Below are 21052 nucleotides of genomic sequence, written 5' to 3'. Positions count from 1 at the left end.
GAGACTTCCAAGGCCATCATGGTATTAAATACTCCTTATGAACCCTACCAAAATAACAGGTTACCTTTCAGTGTTGCTATCACACAGACTCAATCTTTCAGAAACTTTTAGAACAAATTATTTCCAATATTCTGCAATGCATCAACTATGGGGATCATATAGTAGTCATAGGGCAGACACAGGAGGTGCATATACTGAATCTCTGGTGATTATTTTCCATCCTTTTGAAAACTGGAACAAAGTGTAACTTTTCACAATGATTTTGTTGAATGTAAAGCCCTGGATGACAAAAATTTGATAGTGGCACATCCCTCCCCCTCCCCTTCGAGCATTTCTGATAGAAAGTAAAAAAAATCGATTTTTCAAAAATATGTTCTTTTTGTAGCGCACATCTTTCTGAAGAGTTTGGTGTGTAAAACATACGTGTTCAAGGAAATGTAAGCCAACTTATTTGGTCTTAAGTGTACCAAAGTGCCGTGCCACACACACCGTTCTTCATTCGTACATCCCTGTATTTCATTCTGTGGACTTCAAACATGTATATTTTATAGTGAAAGCCATCAAACATATGTTCAGGACAGCATTAATTAAAATGTCCTGTAGTGCTTTTCCTGCTCCCAGTCAGCTGGTTTGACATATAAAAAAGAAATTTAAAAAAAAAAAAACCTCACAATTAATGCTGGCTGAGATTATTTGTATTTGTGTCAAGGAGAATAAGAACTCTTCTTCAGAAAATCTGCACTCCTTATTGCCTATTTGTTAATAACTCTATCTTTTATGAGACACAAAATTAAATATAGGAAACATAAAACCAGTAAAGACAAGAGATAAGCAAGACAGTACACATTTCTTCAACCCTTAGGTCCCAGCATTATTTTCTCTCTAATCTTGTTACAGATTTACACAGCATGCTTTCCTTTCTGTGAAAGAATCTATTACCTCATCAAAGTTTGTCAAACATTCTGCTACATGAAGAATCAAAATGTCATTGTGTAATACTGAAAAAACTGTTAATATGATTAGTACCCAAGACTGGTGTGGTTTTCTGATTTGATTATGTCTATTTTATCACTGTCTGCTAGATAATATGAAATAGGCCTTTCTACTGTTGCAGTAATTGTAACACATGCCAAATAAGCTAGACTGTTTTGGCATAAATACTCATTTTTACGTACCTCATTCATATAAATAACATGACAGAATATACTTCACGAAGTAGCAATATCAAATGCCTATTAGGTCTAATACAAGCAAAAAGTTTTATTGTAGGAAATATGCTCCAGTCCGTCAAGCATGAGATTGAAAAATAGTAATATGAAACATTTATACAAATTTGTAATCATCATGTTCTTCCATATAATTTGTGTAATGTCCCCATTGCTTCTCCATTCTTGTTCTAAGAAACAATCTTGTCACCACTAATTCTATAACTATTCCTGACATTGTCAAAACTTATTCTCTGGTTAACTTCACTAACTCTACCAGAATCACCGGCTCATTTATCTAGAATTTATTCTCTGGTTAGGTGCTATTATTTGTTTGTACAGTGCTTTTTCCACACTATTCCAAGAACAGAACTTAAGCGGCTGCTAGCCAAGAGCTGTACAACTGGCCCTTAGTAGCGTGGCAATCTGGCAAAAATTTTCTGTCAAAATTTCATTTTCTTGGATACACCAAGAAGATAATATATAATCTTTCTTACCTTTCATTACTGTCAGTCATTTATTTCCATTCTGGCAATCTCAATCTATCAATTTCACTAATAATTATTACAACATTGATCATTCGCACTCCCACTGAGTCACATAAACAAAAAGCGATCGGCATTCACCCATTCAGGTTTATTCAGCTCTGCGCATTATTTTTAGATGCATCAGGGTTTCCCTTAGCAGACACATCACATACTCTATATACACATTCAAAAATCAACTTACGGTTTGTACAGGAATCAACTTAGAATGTGTTCAAAAAAAGTTCAAAAACCAACTGGGATCCTTTTCAAAATCATATGAATAATAATTAGACCAATGTGTGCTGGATGCTAAGTGTTTTGTGAAACAAGGTTTTTTTCCATCAAGAATATGAATTTGGCACCTCTGAATTTGCCAGCCAGGCCAGATACCCCAGTTTGCCCCCCACCCCCCCACCCCCCACCCCCCCACCCCCTCCCACCAGATTCGGGCCGGTAAATGTATGCAGGAAAGTCAGGATAGCCTTAATCAACATCAGAGCATGTGGTAGCCATTTCTCATATTTATATCCAAAGAACATCATAGATCTCCAGATTTGTGCAAGATCACATATTACATCCAATTTATCTCCCAAATTACAACAGTAACCCATCACTTAAACTGGTTATGGAGAAAATTCAGTCTGCAAACTGTCACCAAACATATCTTAAGTTGAAGGAGTGTCTCCAATCACTCATTACCTGAGCTTGTGTTAGCCTTATCTATCTCTCATGCTGGTCACAGACATAGTGTTGAGGTCCTTGTGTCATACAAGTATGGTATCTTAATTGTTTGGAATGGCCTGTCATATTTGCCTCTTAGGTGCTCACCATGACACAATAGAATTATTAACAGACAGAAAAGGCGGTGTTGACAATTATGTTTGATATCCCGAAGTTCCACATTTTCCTGTATGGTGACATGTTTCATCTGATCACTGATCATAAGTCACTATTGTTGATATTTGGTCCTAAGTTAAAGTTATCGTAACAGACATTTCAGAGGACAGACTCTTTCCTAATCAAAATAACCACTATAGCATACATTATTATATCAGCCCAGCACCCCAATGCAACTGCCCTGTCACAGTTGCCAAAGAACAATTTCATAAACAGGATTCATAAACAAGAGACTGTTTGCATTTACATTGATTACACTGATTCATAACTGGAAGAGTTTGCCATCACTTCCAGAGATGTCACAGCAGCCACACACAAGTATCCAAATTTGAGACAGAAATATGTACTACCAGAAGTACTATTATGTATATACTCATTCAATGTGTACAGTTGACGACATCCATACAACACAAGTTGTCTACGGATGAATAAATAAATATAAACCAGATGGTCACAAGCCCTTTTTTCAATGCCTCTTCAAACTACCATTGTTTCTTTTCATGAAACCATGCTCTTCATCTTTCAAAGATGTCCTGTTATTGAATGATGCTGATGGTTAGTGTTTACTGGTGATTCCAGAGTTTTGGCATTCCTGTATATTGTGGCTCATGCATCAGTCCCACTGCGACACTTCCAGAATGAAGAATCTGGCCTGATGACATGTATATTAGCCATTAGTTGATGAGGATGTCATGCACATGGCTCAACACTGCTAAGCTTGTTAAATGCTGAAACCAGCACAGCCTCAAGCCTACCAACCACGGCTCATGCCCACCCAGCTGTGGGACATGTTGTTGATTTTTCTGATCCATTTCAAGGTGCAGTATGGTTGATTTTAAGAGATATGCATTCTCACTTTCCATACATTAAATGCTAGGAAACATGACAGAAAAAAGCACTAAGGCCTGGTCTCTGCTTTCGCTGCTTAAGGAGTACAATGAACTCTTGTCACTGATAACAGACAGCAGTTTGCATTCACTGGATTTCAACAGATTAGCACCAGGAATGGAATCAACCATATTACCACACCTCCACTTCACACAGCCTCTAATGGCATGGCTGACCATTTTCTGTGAATTTTGAAAATACAGATTGAGAAACTACTTACATCCATGCCCCTTGATTCATCATTGCATTATTTTTTATCCTCTTACTAAGCAACACCAGTCCATAATCAGAACTTGGTGGAACTCTTGCACAGACACCACTATCACTCAATGATTCAGTGTTAGATCTGTTGCAGCCTCCATCAGTACAAGAAGAAGAAGCAGTTACAGCTTTGAAGATTGGTGTCCCATCTGGATGTACAAATTTGAACATATGCCTGGCTGGGTACATGGCTCCATCATCACCCAGCAATACCACCAGCTAGTAGCCACACCTTGAGGCATCCTCCCCCAGCACCAGAACTGGCAATGTTTGTTCCATCTGGGGCAAACTCTGCCTGCAGATCTGTCACACCAGAATGGTCAGCCCATTTTGTTCACCCCGAGGACCAACAACAGCAGACATGCAGTCCAGTTCCAGGATGTCATCCCAGTTGTTGTGTGCACCTGGTATTATTGGTTCTCTAGCCATCACCCAGCCCACTCTGAATCAGCACCCAGACAATAAGCAGGAGGGCTCCCAGAAAGTGAAAAACATCAGTTTTCAAATTGTTTGTAGGACATTATCTTGTTTGAAAAAGACACTGGACTATTATTCTAGCTGTTCTTAGCACAGTGATCAGATGTGTGTACAGTGCAGTTTATTGTAAACTGACACCTCAATCATAACAATAAGTAACAGTGAAAAATTTATAAATAAAATATAAATATCAGAGAAATACTAATCTGTCATGGAAATAATTTTGAATTCATACTCATATCTATTCCGATTGATATGTACTATTAGAAAACAAAAATTTGCTCTTGATGAATATACACAATTTAAATTGTCTACAGATGAATAAACAAAATTTAATATTTTGTAACATAACACAAAGATTAGAGGTAAATACAAATGAGAAAAACAAAATATAAAATTAAAACAAAATCATTATAAGGTTGAATATTCAAAATAATATTTAATTTGTTGTCAAAGGTGTGTCATGTATCAATTGTGTTTTACAGTTTACAACCCACACAGACAACGGTGTGTTTTTTCATAATGTTTTCAGTTATTTGTATATTTATGAAATTTGGTGTGTACAAAAAGTAATCCTGTTTGTGTAGAACTTGATTAAAAGTCCATCAATGCATCATTGAAATCTATCTCTGTAGAAACAAGAGGAAGATATGCATTGTGTAGAGCGGCACACCTAGTTAAACAGTTGTATGCCAAGAAACAGTTTGAATATTCATTTTGAGTATGGCTAGTATTTGTAACAAATCATAGTTAAATTAAATTCTAAGACAAATTTTGTTATTTGCTTTGTCTCAGGATTTAAACATTTGCTGAATTTGTTCCGCCTCCCTTACCAATTTAAAAAAAAAAAAAAAAAATTTAACTCTCTGCAGAGTTGTGTTCAAATATGATAATACAAGAACAGTAACAGACTGATGCTCTACCTTAAAATCATCTAGTGCATTTGGTATATCTTCATCAGAGTAGCCTTTCATTGCTTTTGTAGCTACTGGTCCCATGTAGTTATTTACCACTGCAAATTCCATAAGTGACAAGAACACAAATACAGAACATGAAGACATCCACACATCTATGGCTTTCACATAAGACACTGGAGGTAAGGACTGTTGACTCTGTGTATTTTGTGTAGCTGAAAAATAAACATACTTAAATCAGAACAAGTGAAAGAACACTGAAAAAATGTGACAATATTTATAAATATGAGAACTTTCATTCAAATGGAGGTCTATGAGTTTCAGTTCTCATATTTAATACTATCACTTCCTACATAGCACTTTATTCTAGCGAGAAGGAATCTGAGTCTAGTTAAATGTTGTATGATGTCACTAGTATGCAATGGTGCACAACTAGTGAATGGCAACGATGATGAGAAAGTGCAGTCATTGAGGTGTGTAATAGACATACATTGTAACACACAGTAAGAATGAATGTATAGATATTTCCTTCTGACAAAAAAGCTGCAGTTACAGCATTAAGTCATATTGTAAATAGTTCAATAAATAATGGTGACCCCTTGGTTTTGTTATTATTTAATTACTCTGTAATGAAATTGTAACCTACAGTATTGTTACTTAATTCTACAAGCAAGTAAGTCATGCAGACCTTTCTTGCATTGAAATTAAGCTACTATTACATTGCTGTAGAACTTTTACCATATAATTTGATTTTCATTTATACCACTTCAGACTTTTTTTATTAATTTTAATAAGGAATAATGTCACAAGTAAATAAATCTTACAGATAATCTAAAATTGTCTCAGCATATGTCACAATAAAAAATAGCCCATTAAAGAATTAATGCTACCAATTACATAGTTGCTTTCATATTTTAGTATCAAATTGTGATTACAAGATCTTAACAGTTTTAATAAAGCTGTTTTCTAATAACTGAGCTGTATATATGGTAACAAAACAGTCATTCACTATAAGCCATAAAGGCATTTGTATTTGTGTTTCTCTATTTGTCCTGTAAATTGGGTTTAATACATAGTTAGTACAAATAATATAGGATACATCAGATTTGAAGTAGTACATACAAGTTAATACATAGTGAGATTTAGAAAAAAAAAACAAAAAACAAAAAAAAAAAACATTCAGTTCATGTTGAATATTGGCAACATAATTATAAAATTTGTAAAATGGTTGCAAGAATAGTATGGTTGAGAATATGTGACCAATTACGCTACACTTTCTTGGTGCTCAAAACACTCAGGAACAGAACGGAAGCAGTGGTCAAGCCAGTACTCTTTCAGTTTCACTTTAAACTTATGTAAATTTTGTATCTGTTTCAGATAGGATGGCATGTGGTTATATAACATAGTGCCAGTATGATACACTCCACCCTTACAAATGTTTCTACTTATTTTATTGACATGTCTAGTATCATGATAGTAGAAATCATAATTATGCTTGAAGACATTTTCTTCTTTTAATAACTTACTTTTATGAAGATTAGTACTTCGTAGCTATACAAAAAATGAAGGGGCAGTACATTGAGAGTTATAATATTGGTCTAGAGGAGTCTCTGAATTTAGCATGTGTTATTATTTTAACAATCTTTTTATGTAGTCTAAATGTTTTTCTGGTTCATATTGAGTTTCCCCAAAAGATAATTCAATATATCATTAGTGGAAGGATACTGTCATCGTACAATGTGACCAGTGATATATGGCTTGTATTTTGTGATAGGATTCTTACATCATATGTAAATATATTTAACCTTTCATTTACATTCTTCAGGTGTGTCTCCCACTTCAGGTTGTCCTGGATAAGTGCACTTAAAAATTTTGGTCACATTCACAGATGAAACAGTTTTCATCCATGGTAAAAGTTGGTGTTGCTAGGCAGAGTTTCTGTGAAGTGTGGAAATTGACTGTCACTGTTTCTCCAGAATTTACTATTAGTTTAGTTGTTCTGACCCATTGTGTTAAATTTTGTATGACATATGCAGCTGTTTTTTGTAGGCTGTCTTCATGGCATGACTTAATTAGGATATTTGTTTCATCTGCAAAATAAACTGTTGACCCTTTAGTTAATTTTTCTGACAAATTATTAACAAAAAGAATGAAAAGACTGGACCCAAGCTCACATTTATTTCTGGTTCTTAGATGTTCACTTCATGGGGACATAAGGAGGAAGTCCTTATAGATGTTGAACATGCCAGAGAAATGTATGAGGTTTAAACATTTTACACAAGAATCAAATATGCCTAGTTTGGAAAATGTCATGTCTCTCTTTTTGACAGTCCCAGTTACTCTGTTTCTTAATCAGAAATTCACTCAAAAAATGATTACATTGTGATCAATAGCTGTAGTACAAAAAACAAATGGTTACAGAATATGTTCACTGTACCTAGGTTGCAAAAAAAAATATGGGGTGCAATACTGAAGAAAGCACTGCTTTTATATTATTACATAAAATCCTACATCTTAATTTCCACAACTTACTTTCCATTAATATTAGGGCACTTAATACAAAAAAACAACTTCTGTAATCTATCCTGATAAAAAATCTGTTCTCTGGATTTCCATCATCATCAGTTTTCTGCATAAAGGCAGATTTGCCCATGTAAATCTCCATATTCTCCTGTCTTCCGCCATTCTCTTCAGGTCCACATAATTTATGTTTCCCTTTATGTCATCTGTCATCTTGTATCTTCTCCTTCCTTTAAATCTCCTACCATAAACTGGACCTTCCAAAGCACCTGTTAGCTAGCGCTCCTGTCTTGACAAATGTCCCATCCATTTCTTCTTCCTTTCTCCTATAACCTGTAGCAGTCATCTCCTCTCACCAAATTTTTCCAGTACTCTTTCATTACTCACTCTTTCCATCCAGCTTATCTTCTCCATTTTCCTTCACACCCACATTTCAAATGCTTTCAGCTTTTTTATCCTCTGTCCCAGTGTCCATGTTTCTGCCCCATACAGTGCCACACACCAGACAACGCATTTGCCAGGTCTTTTCCTCAGACCATTATGTAGTTTGCCACTTAATAATCTACTCTTTGTATTCAATACATCTACATCTATACTCTGCAAACCAATGTGAAGTGTATGGCAGAGGGTATGTTCCATTGCACTAGTTATTGGAGTTTCTTCCCAGTCCATTAACATATTGAATGCAGAAAGAATGATAGTTTGAATGTTTCTGTGTGTCCTGTAATTATTCTAATCTTGTTCTCTTGATTCCTAGTGATCGATATGTAGGGGGTTGTAGTATATTCCTAGAGTCATTATTTAGAGCCAGTTCTTGAAACTTTGTTAGTAAATTTTCTTGGGATAGTTTACATCTGTCTTCAAGAGTCTGCCAGTTCAGTTTCTTCTGCATTTCTGCAACACTCCCCCATGGGGCAAATAAACCTGTGACCATTCCCCTGTTAGCTTTATCTAGTACGGATCCCACACACTTGAGTAACATTCTACAATGGGTTGCATGAGTGATTTGTAATTAACCTAATTTGCAGACTGATTGCAGTTCCACAGTATTCTACCAATAAATGAAGTCTGTCTCCTGCTTTACCCATCACTAGGCCTACACAATCATTCCATTTCATATCCTTACAAAGTGTTATACCCTGGTATCTGTATGAGTTGGTCAATTCAAACTGTGAGATGTTGATATTATTGTCACAGGCTATTAAGTTTTTTTCATTTTCTGAAGTGCACAATTTGACATTTCTGCACATTTAAAGAAAGTTGCCAGTCTTCACACCACTTAGAAATCTTATCAAGATCTGACTGAATATTATGCAGTTTATTTCAAACTTCATTACAGATAACTGTACCAACTACAAAAACTTTGAGGTTACTATTAACATTGTCCACAAGGTCATTAATATACAACATGAAGAGCAAGGGTCCCAATATAGTTATCTGGGGCATACCTGAACTTACTTCAGACATGAATTTCCATCCAAGATAACATGGTGCATGCTCTCTACCAAAAAGTCTCAATCCCATCACAGATTTCACTTGATACACCATATAATCATACCTTTGACAATAAATTTAGGTGTGATACTGAGTCAAATGTTTTTTGCAGATCAATAAATACTGCATCTACCTGACCGTCATGATTCAAAGGTTTCAGTACATCATGTAAAAAAAGTGTAAGCTGGGTTTCACGTGATCAATGTTTGCAGAATCCATGCTAGTTAGCATGGGGAAGGTCATTCAGTTTGAGATACCTCATTATGTTTGAGCGCAGAATATGTTCTAAGGTTCTACAACAAATCAATGTCAAGTATATTGGACAGTAGTTTTGTGGATCACTTCTACTACCCCTCTTGGCATTTTTCTGTTCAAGGAATCTATGACAGATTATAGCTACAAGAGGAACTAACTCAGCTGCAAATTCAATACAGAATCTGATAGAGATTCCATTGGGCCCTGGAGCTTTGTTGAGTTTTAACAATTTCAGCTGTTCCTCAACACCAATGACACTAATATTATTTCGCTTGTCTTTTCAGTAGTATGAGGATTATATTGGGGAAATTCTCCTGGGTTTTCCTTTGTAATGGAGTATTTGAAAATGGAGTTAAGCATTTCAGCTTTTGCATTGCTACCCTTAATTTCAGTTCCTGTATCATTTGTTGGGGACTGGACACTAACTTTGGTGCCACTGACAGCCATTACATACAACCAGAATTTCTTTGGGTTTTGTGCAAGATCATTTGACAGTATTCTGCTACAGTAGTCACTGAAGGCTTCATACATTGCTCTATTGACAGCCAATCATGTTTCATTCATCATCTCTCTATGCTTTGCTCCATATCTGTTATGTAATAGTTTCTGTTTCTTCAGATGTTTCTTTACAGTGACTGTATTCCATGGAGGGTTCCTCCCATTATGAACTGTTCTATTGGTACATATCCAGTACATGGTCAACTATTCTTTTAAACTTAAGCCATAGTTCCTCTACATGCTCCTGCACTGTGTTGAAAGTTTCAAGTGCTTCATTAAGATATTATTTATCTAGTTTGATGACCATATGTCTTTCTGCTTGTCTTAGTTGTCCTTTGTACTTCGGTAATCATTGTTGCCACAACTGCATCATGGTCAGTGATACCAGTTTTGATGTAGCCATCCTTAAAAAGGTCAGGTCAGTTTGTTGCCATTTGATCCAATGCATTTCCATCATGAGTGGGCTTCTGTGTTATCTGTTCTAGGTAGTTTCCAGAGAAGGCATTTATTAATGTTTCACAGGATGTCATGTCATACTCACCACTAACAAAACAGTAATTCTTCCAGCTGATTGTCAGATAATTAAAGCCTCCACCTATGACTACAGTATGATTGGGGAGCTTAATGTACAGGTGAACTGAAGTTGTCTTCAAAGTTTTCAGGTATGTCAGGAGATGAGTCTGATGGGTGATAGAAGGAACCAATTACCACTTTATGTCCACCCATGATACCGAATGTTGCTCAAAGAGTCTCACATGCAGCTTCAGTTTCTATCTTGGTGGATTTGAGTTTCTTCTCTGCTGTGACAAATATGCTACCTCCATTTCCCATTACCCTATCCTTTTGATATACACTTAAATTTTCTCCAAGAACCTCACTGCTATCAATTTCAGATTTCAACCAGCTTTCTGTACCTAGTATTATGTGAGCTTCACTGATTTTCAGGTGCAATTCGAACTCTGGCACCTCATTGCAAATGTTTCAGCAGTTAACCACTAGGATTTTAATACTCTCACCTGTGGGATTCATTTCTTTTGATCATACACTGATATTTCTGGGTTTCCTACAGCTATTGTTATCGGGATTGGGCAGAGAGTTGCCTAATCTAAGAGACAACTGTATTCACCCCACCTGGTAGCAGCCTCTGATGTGGAGTGCACACCTCACCCATTTATGGGGAGCCTACTGTTCTTAATCCCATGGTGCAAATCCAGAAAGTTACAGCCTAGCTTATCACAGAACCTTCAAAGTCTCTGGTTCAGTCCTTCCACTTTACTCAGAATCAAGGGACCTCGATCAGTTCTGGGTACATTGTTGGGAACTGTGAGCTTCATTGAAACTCCCTACAAAATGCTGGTCATCTTAACCTTCTCTGCAAATCATTGGAATGATGATGACCTCAGCACACAGATGACAACCATAATTGTGTCTTTTGCTTTACAATGTAAGTTTTCACCTCCTAGTGGCATCTCAAATCTTCAGTGTTGATACTTCCAATATATTTAAGTGCCATTACTGAGCTCATAATAAATTGTCCTGTCTTAATATACACCAATCTCCTTCTTTTGCTGATCACCATACTCATTGTTTTTCTTATATTGATTCCCTTCTCACATTCTGCACAAGCTTCATTCAGATCTTTCAGCATTTTATTTACTATTTGTTCACTTTCTTCCACTAATACCACGGCATTAGCAAATCTTATACATTCAATTCTCTTTCCACCAGGACACACTCCTCTTTTTCCATCTAAGCCTTTTCCAATAATCTGTTCCAATTGTACATTGAATAATAAAGGAGAGAGGCAACAACATTGTCTAATACCCCTTCCAAAAGCACTTCCTTGTGACTTTTCATTTCCAATCCTTATTCTTACTTTCTGTTGTAAATATAGATCCTGTACAAGTTGTCTTTCCTTCCAATCTACTCCTTTCATTTTCAAAATATCCATCAGCTTGTACCAGTGTAGTCTCTCAATAACTTCTTCCAATTCAATAAAAACAGCATAAATTTCTCCACTTATATCAATATATATTTCCCCTATGATTTTTAACAGGCCAGTAGCATCTCTTTTTCCCTTTCCTATTATAAATCCAAACTGTTTCTTTCCAATCCATCTGCTCATCTGCTCAACTTGCCATATAGTCTTCTATTCAGCACTCTCAGCAATACTTTAGCAGTGTGAGAAATTAGGCTGATCGTTCTATGCTCTTTACATTTTTTGGCACTTCTCTTTTTATCAGTTGCAAGAAAGTCATCGGGCGAGTCCTCTTTGTCATATGTATCATTACGGGTCACACTATTTCTTTTCTCTCCCTGATACCTAAACTCTTCAGCACTTCTACTGGAAAGTTATAGATTTCACATGCCTTCTGATTTTTCATCTCCTTCAGTGCCTTTTCTACTTCTGCTACCAAGATGCTGTACTCCTTTCCATTTTCTTCATTAAGCTTGATTTCACATGGTATTTGATCCACCTTATACAGATATTCTGTATATTTGTGCCATTTGCTCCCAACCTTCCATGATTCTTCAGCTAATGTACCATCTGCTCTTTCTATTTCCATGTTAGCCTTCCTTCTTTTACTTTCAAAAACCATCTCCATAGTCAGTCTGTGCATCATTTCATACTTTCCCTCTCTCCCCATTTTCTCCACTTCCTTGCACTTCCCTTTTGTTCATCTTTGTCTTGCTTTTTCAATTTCTGTTCTTAATTCATTGTTCAGTTCCTTGTATTTGTTTTTGGTTTTTCACATCTGTGTTAATGAGACACAAATTAAACAACACATGGATGTCTCTGATTTCTTGTATGACTGAATTGTCTATGTATTTTTTGATGGCCCAACTATCATTTTATACCAAGTATTTTGTCATGATAGTGACTATGAAAACATATTGTTTACAGGGAGAATGTTTAATGATTTATTCTACTGAAAAATTTTTCAGCCATACATACAAGTGGTGTAGATATCAATGAATTTTTTATATATATTGCTACATGTTATGTAATAATGTAGGTCAATGTGGAATAGTTTTGTTTATATGGCATTCTAAAATAGTCATGCTGTGTACAGGAACACACTGCAGAAATATGTTGTGGCCATTGCTCTTCATGTAGATTAATGACATGTCATACATCAATAGTAACCTCACAAAATGATAGTATGGCATTATTGGCTGGGACACCTCAACTTGGATAGATGGGCCAACTAGTGCTAGTCTTTCTATCTGACACCACATCAGTGACTTGTGAATTGACACAATGAGATAAAATGATGAGAACAGCACAAACACCCAATCCCTGAGTGGAAAAAACTTCTGAACAAGCCAGGGATTGAACACAAAACCCCATGATTTGGTGGCAACAACATTAATCACTAGACCATGAGCTGTGGATACACATGATGCAGTACTACCTGAAAAAAAGCTGCACAAATATCCATTCATATCTTGATAAGATTTCAAAGTGGTGCAGAGATTGGCAACTTGCTTTCAATGTTTGTATATTTATTTAGTTTCTATTTTCTTTTAGTCCATTATGTACATACAAGAACAGAATATAAGAACATGAATTGGCATGAATATAGCACACAATATTTTAATAGCATTTGAAATATGTTTGTATAACTGTGCATTATGGTATTCAAGGAGGGGCACTCTATGAAAAAAGCTACATAAAAAAGTAATAATAATAATAATAATAATAATAATGTTTTTTTAAATGAAAGAGAAAAAAATTCTACATGCCACTGTTTGGCCATCTGGCACACAGATATATGTTCTCTGGAATGCAGAAGGCACATACTACAGTTCACTGTATTAGGCTGCATTGCTGGATTACAAATTTTGTAATTTATAATTCTAGACTACACTGCTACACAACACTGCACTAAATTACAGAACACTACACTATGTTGTTGTACTTGTTATCAGAACCAAGACAAATTTCTCATTTTTCAGTATACTTTATCATATTCACTCTTTTTAGCCAATACTGTGCATCTATCTTTCTTATGGCTAGGTCCAGAAGTACCAAGCTTAGTATTACCAGCAGTCTCTGTTGGTGTTGTTCTATATGTGCCTGTTAGGTGCAGGAATACGCTTCTCTGTGCTCATCATAGAGCCTGTGCCATCCTTACCTCTCTGGCTTTATCTGCCCAGCCACTGAACCAGTAGCCCACAGTAGCCATTAAAGCTGTGTTGTGGTACATTCTTATTGCACTTAGTGGAGCTAGAAACTTCTTTGACCAATTGTTGCTATTTTGTTCAGGATTTTGTTGTGTATCTAACAGATGATTTCTACTTGTACATGAAATTTTTACTTTTCATTAATATGAATACCAAGGTACCTATATACTTCTTTTCTTTTCACAGGCTGGTCATTTATTCTGATTTTGCAGATTCTTGATCTTAAAAATGTTCCGTCTAGTAAAATATAAACTTTTTTTTTTTTGTGTTACTACATTTACTTTATTTTCTGTGAAGCAATTACTTGGTTGCCTAAGAACTAACCAACTATTTTCCTCAAATTTAGCCCTTTTGTTGGCAGATACCATAATTAGCAGATCATCTGCATAGGAAATGCAGCCTCTAGCTTCTGTTATACTCTGAAGCTGGTTCAGTAATGGCTCTCTGGCAACACCCCAGAACTCTGGACCACAGGCCCTGTAGGCAGTCTTAGGTGATTTTTCTTCACAATTTTCTTTCTGGGCCATTCTAATTGTATCTGCCTGCCTATGTCACAGTCTTGTGGGCTGTTATAGGGACACCTGGGACTGTCTGTTTGTTTCAGCCTTTTGAACAGGACAAGCCACCAAACATTACCATATGCCCTAGCTACATCAATCATTATGCCTATAATGTACTTGTTGTCTGAAGTGTTCACAATATTTATTGCATGATTTGTTGCATCCTCAGAGTGCTTCCCTTTCCTGAAATGATACTGCAGGGGCCTCATGCCTATTACCTGTCTGGGGTCCCACAGGTGGTGACACAGATGCTTTTCCTGTGCTTTGGCTAGTGCATCTACCAAACAGATCAGCCTGTAAGATTTTGATTCTCTTGACCTTTGTCTTCCCCTTTTCTTTAGTATAATGATTTTTGAGATTTTCCAGATTTTGGCCTCCCATCCATGTAAAAGACATTTGTTTAATAACACTGTTGTGTATGTTACAATTTGGTCCACTACCTGATACCACAATTCTGTCATGCATTATTGCTAGACTCACTTCCTCCTACATGTGTGGAATTGCAACACTATTATTCAAATGCTCCTCTAGTAATGCAGAGTGAAGATTCTGATAGTACTCTGTGTCTTCCATCACTGTATCATCTGGCCACAGAGTTCTGAGTAGGTACTGCAAAGATGTCTCCCAGTCTATTGTAATCATGCCATCGGATCATTTCATAATCGATAATGCAGTGGGTGATTGAATTTGTTTGATACAGGTTTGGATGGAAAACCCCAAACATCTAATACCATTTGGTCCTTGACATATAACTCCCACTGTTCTAGTCTTGTTCAGTGCAACAGTTCTTTATATTGTTGTTCGACTGTTCAATAGAAACTCAGCCTTATTTGCCATTCTATTTCCACCAAGGCTCTCTAGTAGTATCTTCTTGCCTGCCTTGCTCTACATCTTCAAGACAGTAGACTGAGACTCCAGGGAATTTTAAACTCTTTTGACTTCCCAACAAATATTTGTATTGCCTTGTCTTGTGCTGTTTGCAACACTCACAAAAAGTGCTGTTTGCCACACTCACACAAATTCATCAGCTTTGGCATCAACATTAAATCTGCCCCTTGCAGTGGTTATGTCTTGAATTCTCCTCTAAAAGGTCTTAATTTGCTTTGCATAGATTTTATAGTCACTCAAGTTGGATGATAGCATGTAATTCATTACCTGCATCTGTATGTGAAATAAATGAGATTATCATCACTTGTTGTAAATTCATTCACAGACCTTTCAGTCTGACATGTGGTCATTGACTTTCAAGTTTATGAGGTTGATGTCTACATCTGTTTCCACACATGCACGATTTTGGAAAGTAGGTGGGTTGAGAGTCCTATTCAAGACATGGAAGCCAAGAAGAAGAAGGCAGAGTCTTCTTTCATTAGTTACTCTGCTATGCCACAATGCTGGTTTCATAGTTGCATCCAGAACAAAAATGTGTCTGTTCTGTTGACACAGTATTGCTGCTGTTTTTAACATTTCTATGGGTTCTGACTGTACTGAAAACATTGATTAGTTGCTTAAAGTATTCCTCAGGCAATTAATATTTCTATTGTCACTGTTTGCTCATCATGCAGTTGATGTATCTTTGTCTCTATTATCTTTGTGTGGCACCATAATTATGGCTGTTGGATGATGATCTGATGTTATGATCTATGTCATAACTGATATGTGGGGTAATGCCCCATTTCTGGAATATGGCTCCTTTATACATATAGTATGTGTGGGCGCACCTCCTCTATCACTTTCATGAGTTGTTGTGTCACCATAGCACTTGCTTTCAATATTCATAAATGTAAAATTGTACATTTCACAAAATGCAAAACATAGTATCCTAAGACTACAATAGCAATAAGTCATATTTGAAACCAGCCAACATAGACAAATATGAAATTGTGACAATCTGTGGGGATATTAAATAAAATGATCATATATGTTCAGTAAGGCAGATGGCACACTTTGGTGCATTGACAGAATACTGTGTAGGTGTAGACAGTCTAAAAAGAACATTGTTTACAAACACTCATGCAACCTATCCTAAAATATTACTCAAGTGTGTGGGAGTCATACCAGATAGCACTAACAGGGGATGTTGAACACATATACAAAGAAGGACAGCACTACTGATCATAGGTTTCTTTGACTTATGGAACAGTGTCACTGAAATGCTGAAAAACCTGAATTGGTAGATGCTTGAAAATATACACCAATTACTGCACAAATGCCCATTTACAGAATTTCAAGAAACAATATTAAGTGATGAATGTATTACAGCCCTCTAGGCACTGCTCCTGTAGAGATTTCTGTACATGACATGAACGGTTATTCAAAACAAAAGAGTCTAGTAAACATTGGCTATAAAATGTATTCCTAAGGTAAGTGCCCAAGTTAACTGGACTTTTTTCCTTGTTTTGGTCCATACTACCATCTATCAAAATATGGAAAGCAAAGAGCATGCAGTAGGAAAGGTTTGTTTCACAGTAGTGAAGATGAAGAAGTGCTCACAGGCTCATTCAATATAGCAGCCTCAGATTAGTTTAGTGCAATATTTGTTTTGTTGATATTTATTAACAGGGGCAGTCAAACTCAATGAATAACCAGCACTCCAGCAGTGACAACATTGCCCTGGCCCATGCTGAATGCTAGTACCAAGCGTGCAGCACTATTGAGTCACTGCTGCGTAGCTGTTTATTCTTTGTGTTTTACTGTTTGTGCTAATACATATCGATAAAACAAATATCAGACCAGGCTAATTTGGGTGCTCTGTATCAAATTGGCATGTAAAATTCTGAAATAAAAATAATTTTATTTGTAATGGGAAACAAACTGACACTTGTTTTCGACAATGGGCATCACATGAAAAATGTGATGAGCAGTGATTGTTTCAGCTGACCCCAGCTACACAATGCATAAACAAAATTGAAAATGCCTGTCCTCACATCAGAAAAAATGAACCTGGTGACTCTTAGGAGTGACACCCAGTGTATACATATGGCCACATGTATACAAGCTCAATTCCCCATGGTTACTGGGGTAAGGTGACACAACAGTTTTATTGTTAAACTCAGAATTCAGACATGCAACATTAAAATCAATTAAATGGTGGAGACTCCAAATTCATCTCATTAGAGCAGAGAAAATTTTTAAGTCAACTTGCTTCATCACAATAATAGAGGGTAGAAACTATACAGTAATTTTGTTGTTAATTGTCTGTTCATGGACACATAACCACATATTTATTTATTTATTCATTCATTCATTCATTCATTCATTCATCCTGGGATCATGTTACAATGATATAGGATTTGTCATTGGAATACAATGTAAGTAAATAGCTCACTTTATATGTACATACAGGGATGTATAAGTATGTTTTTATAAGAGTTCAAATGGCTCTGAGCACTATGCGACTTAACATCTGAGGTCATCAGTCCCCATTTTATAAGGGTAGGACAAGCAGTTGGCCATGGTCATGGTAAAGGAACCATCCTGGAATTTGCCTATAATGATTTCAGAAATCCGCAGCATATCTACATCAGGATGACTGGAGGGAGCAAACTCCATGCCTCTGAATATACACTACTCTGCAAAACTCAAGGACAAGATGAATAAATTAACATAAAATATTAAATACTCAGTGGAAATGAATGGAAGTGTGGAATCATGTTGCCAGAGGTCTCCCAGTTGTGCACAGAAAGTTAGACAATGTATGATGTGAGGTCAATGTGACTATGCTGCCAAAAGCGACTGGCCATGCAACACAAGGCAGGTGAAGGAACAGAAAAGACAGTATTTGTCAATCATGGTGCATTGTGGTCATGTTCTTCATTACAATATGGCCTAGAGATGACATTTGGTTGAATTGACCTGGGGATGAATCAGAAAACTGGAAGGAGGAGGATTTTGGTACTGTTCACAGCAATGTTTTACATGTGTGGGAAGCATTCCAAACCACAAGTACTGCTGTCTTAAGGAGAAGAGAGGGTCAACCATAATCAGCTACAGAAGGAGATGGCCACTCCATTGTGCAAGAGACAAGAAGGGGCCCCGGTCAACAGCAGGTGTAGTTGCAACCACATTTAACAGTATGGAAAGGCATGCAAACTCATGATCCACAATGGCACAGTAAATGCATGGGGGTTATTTCTTTGATGGGTGAGCTGTACTTGATATTCTGATGACACCTACACATCATTGGCACTATTTGTAATGGTGCCAAGGGACTACAGCAATGAAGAGCGGGTCATGTGATCTTCTTGGATGAAGTCAGATTCAGTCTGGGTGGTGATTACAGATGAACTCTCACATGGTAACAGGTGGGAACATGTAACACATCCAGGAGCATTGTCGAACATGATTGCTGCCACATTGTGGGGAGGTATAATGTTACATGGACATACTGATCTCCAAATCCTTGAACACAGTACTCTCACCTCTCACTGTTATTGTATCACTGTACTGCATCCCCATCTGCATCTCTTTAGGCATGCATTTGGCCCTGACTTCTGTGGATAACATTGCATGAGCACATCAAACAATGCAGTTTGAGGAGCTCTTGGAATGCGAGCATATTTGGTGAATGGACTAGTGTGCCTGTTCTAACTTAAATCACACTGACCATGTATGGGATGTGGTGGGGAGATGTACTGCAGTATGTCCATATGCACCAATGACCATCCAGAAGTTGTCAACTGCACTGGAGGAGGAATGGAATGCCCTACTAAAAGAACTCCTCACCAACCTTGTGGCCAGCATAGAAGGAAATTGCAGAACATGCATTGCTGTCCAAGATGATCACACACCCTATTAAGAAACATGTACCGCTCTTTATAATGTCAAGATGACCATCATAAATCACGGTGACTCAATGTACTTTTTGTCTTTGAATAACAGTGTCATTTTTGTTCATCTCACTGCATATTTCTTTCAGTTACCTTCTGTACTATACCATATCAGTTCTTTCTATGTATGGTCAAAGTGTCATCAATATATGTTTCTTGGCAGTAACAAATCATGTGAAAGTTATTTTCATCCTTAATTGTTGCATACCAGTGTATATCCATTTGGATAAAGGAAGAGTTGTCACATTAAAAAGATTTATAAAGAGAGAGAGAGAGAGAGAGAGAGAGAGAGAGAGAAAGAAAGAAAGAAAGAAAGAAAGAAAGAAGAGGAATTCTTGGTTTATGCTGATCTTGGTGCAAATTTATTATTTTATTTTATTAGAGGAGTCTGGTAGGAGAAGCAATGCTTTATACCAGGTAATATGTAGTATTAGTCATAAGTTACTCTACTTGAGCATTTAACTCATGACTGTAGTATGCTGATAGATAATGTATTCATACAACTAGCAGAAGTTAAACAAATCATGCTTTTACTGTCATCAGGTCACACTGCATGGCTAGCTACATTACATAGCATAGCTTAATGTACAGTCCAAAAACACTCACAGAAAACAATGAGGGTGTTTGATGACAAAAATGAAAGATTTCATAGAAGCCTTTAAAAAAAAAATGGTGAAATTCATGATGAGCCTTGCATCAGCTCTATATTCAATACATGTCTCAATAAGTTTGTAAGCATTTTACAAATCAGTTAAAAAAGTTAAATGGGAGTCTTCAAAGAAACCATGATTCATGATGAGTGTCAGATTATTTTCAGAACAAAAAGGCAAAATATACAAAATAGAAAGAAGAAGTAAGGACCCTGAAGTACAGCAAGCTCTCAATTATCTGGTTTAATGTAGCTCTGAGACTGCATGGATAACTGAAAAACAAAGATAATCCAGGAATCACATTTCTTCTATTTATTTACTGTATTTACAGAACATACTATATTTACATCTACATATGTATTCCATGAACCACCATACTGTGTATGGTAGACGGTGAATTAAATAAAATTTAGTTTCTATTGGGAATCATATAACTCTCTTAGCAAATCCCTTTCTGAGATCGGTGTCTGAAATACTCCTCTGTGATACAGACAAGTGGGAGATTGAGTCAATAATTAAATCACTGAAGACTAAGGACTCTCATGGATATGATGGAGTGCCTAGCAGAATATTAAAGTACTGTGCTGCACAAGTTAGCCCTGTACTTAGCCATATTTGTAATTTTTCCTTTAGGAATGGTCAGTTTCATGAACGATAAAAGTAGTCAGTAGTAAAGCCACTTTATAAAAAAGGGAGAAAGGGATAATATAGACAATTTTAGACCAATTTCTATGCCATCAGTGTTTGCTAAAGTTATTAAAAAGGCCATGTATGTAAGGATATGTGATCATTTTGTATCACTTAAATGGCTATCAAATATACAGTGTGTCCTTAGAAGTCATTTAACAACTGAAAATGCTATATTCTCTTTTCTCTGTGAGGTACTGGATGG

At 36.5% G+C, this 21052-nt stretch overlaps 1 protein-coding gene across 2 annotated transcripts in view; it reads right to left on the bottom strand.

Annotated features, from left to right (window-relative positions):
- Positions 1 to 21052, bottom strand: part of LOC126183627 (glycine receptor subunit alpha-2) — a 515719-nt gene that overhangs the window by 7760 nt on the left and 486907 nt on the right. For both annotated transcript variants that reach the window (XM_049925747.1, XM_049925749.1), the window contains one exon: positions 5179 to 5384. In XM_049925747.1, the coding sequence (XP_049781704.1) occupies positions 5179 to 5384 (206 nt within the window). The remainder of the gene's footprint in view (positions 1 to 5178; positions 5385 to 21052) is intronic.

This window comes from Schistocerca cancellata, chromosome 4, assembly GCF_023864275.1.
Source record: "Schistocerca cancellata isolate TAMUIC-IGC-003103 chromosome 4, iqSchCanc2.1, whole genome shotgun sequence".
Taxonomy (NCBI): domain Eukaryota; kingdom Metazoa; phylum Arthropoda; class Insecta; order Orthoptera; family Acrididae; genus Schistocerca; species Schistocerca cancellata.
The sequence above is the reverse complement of the archived record's forward strand: the minus strand, read 5'-3'. Positions and strand labels throughout refer to the sequence as shown.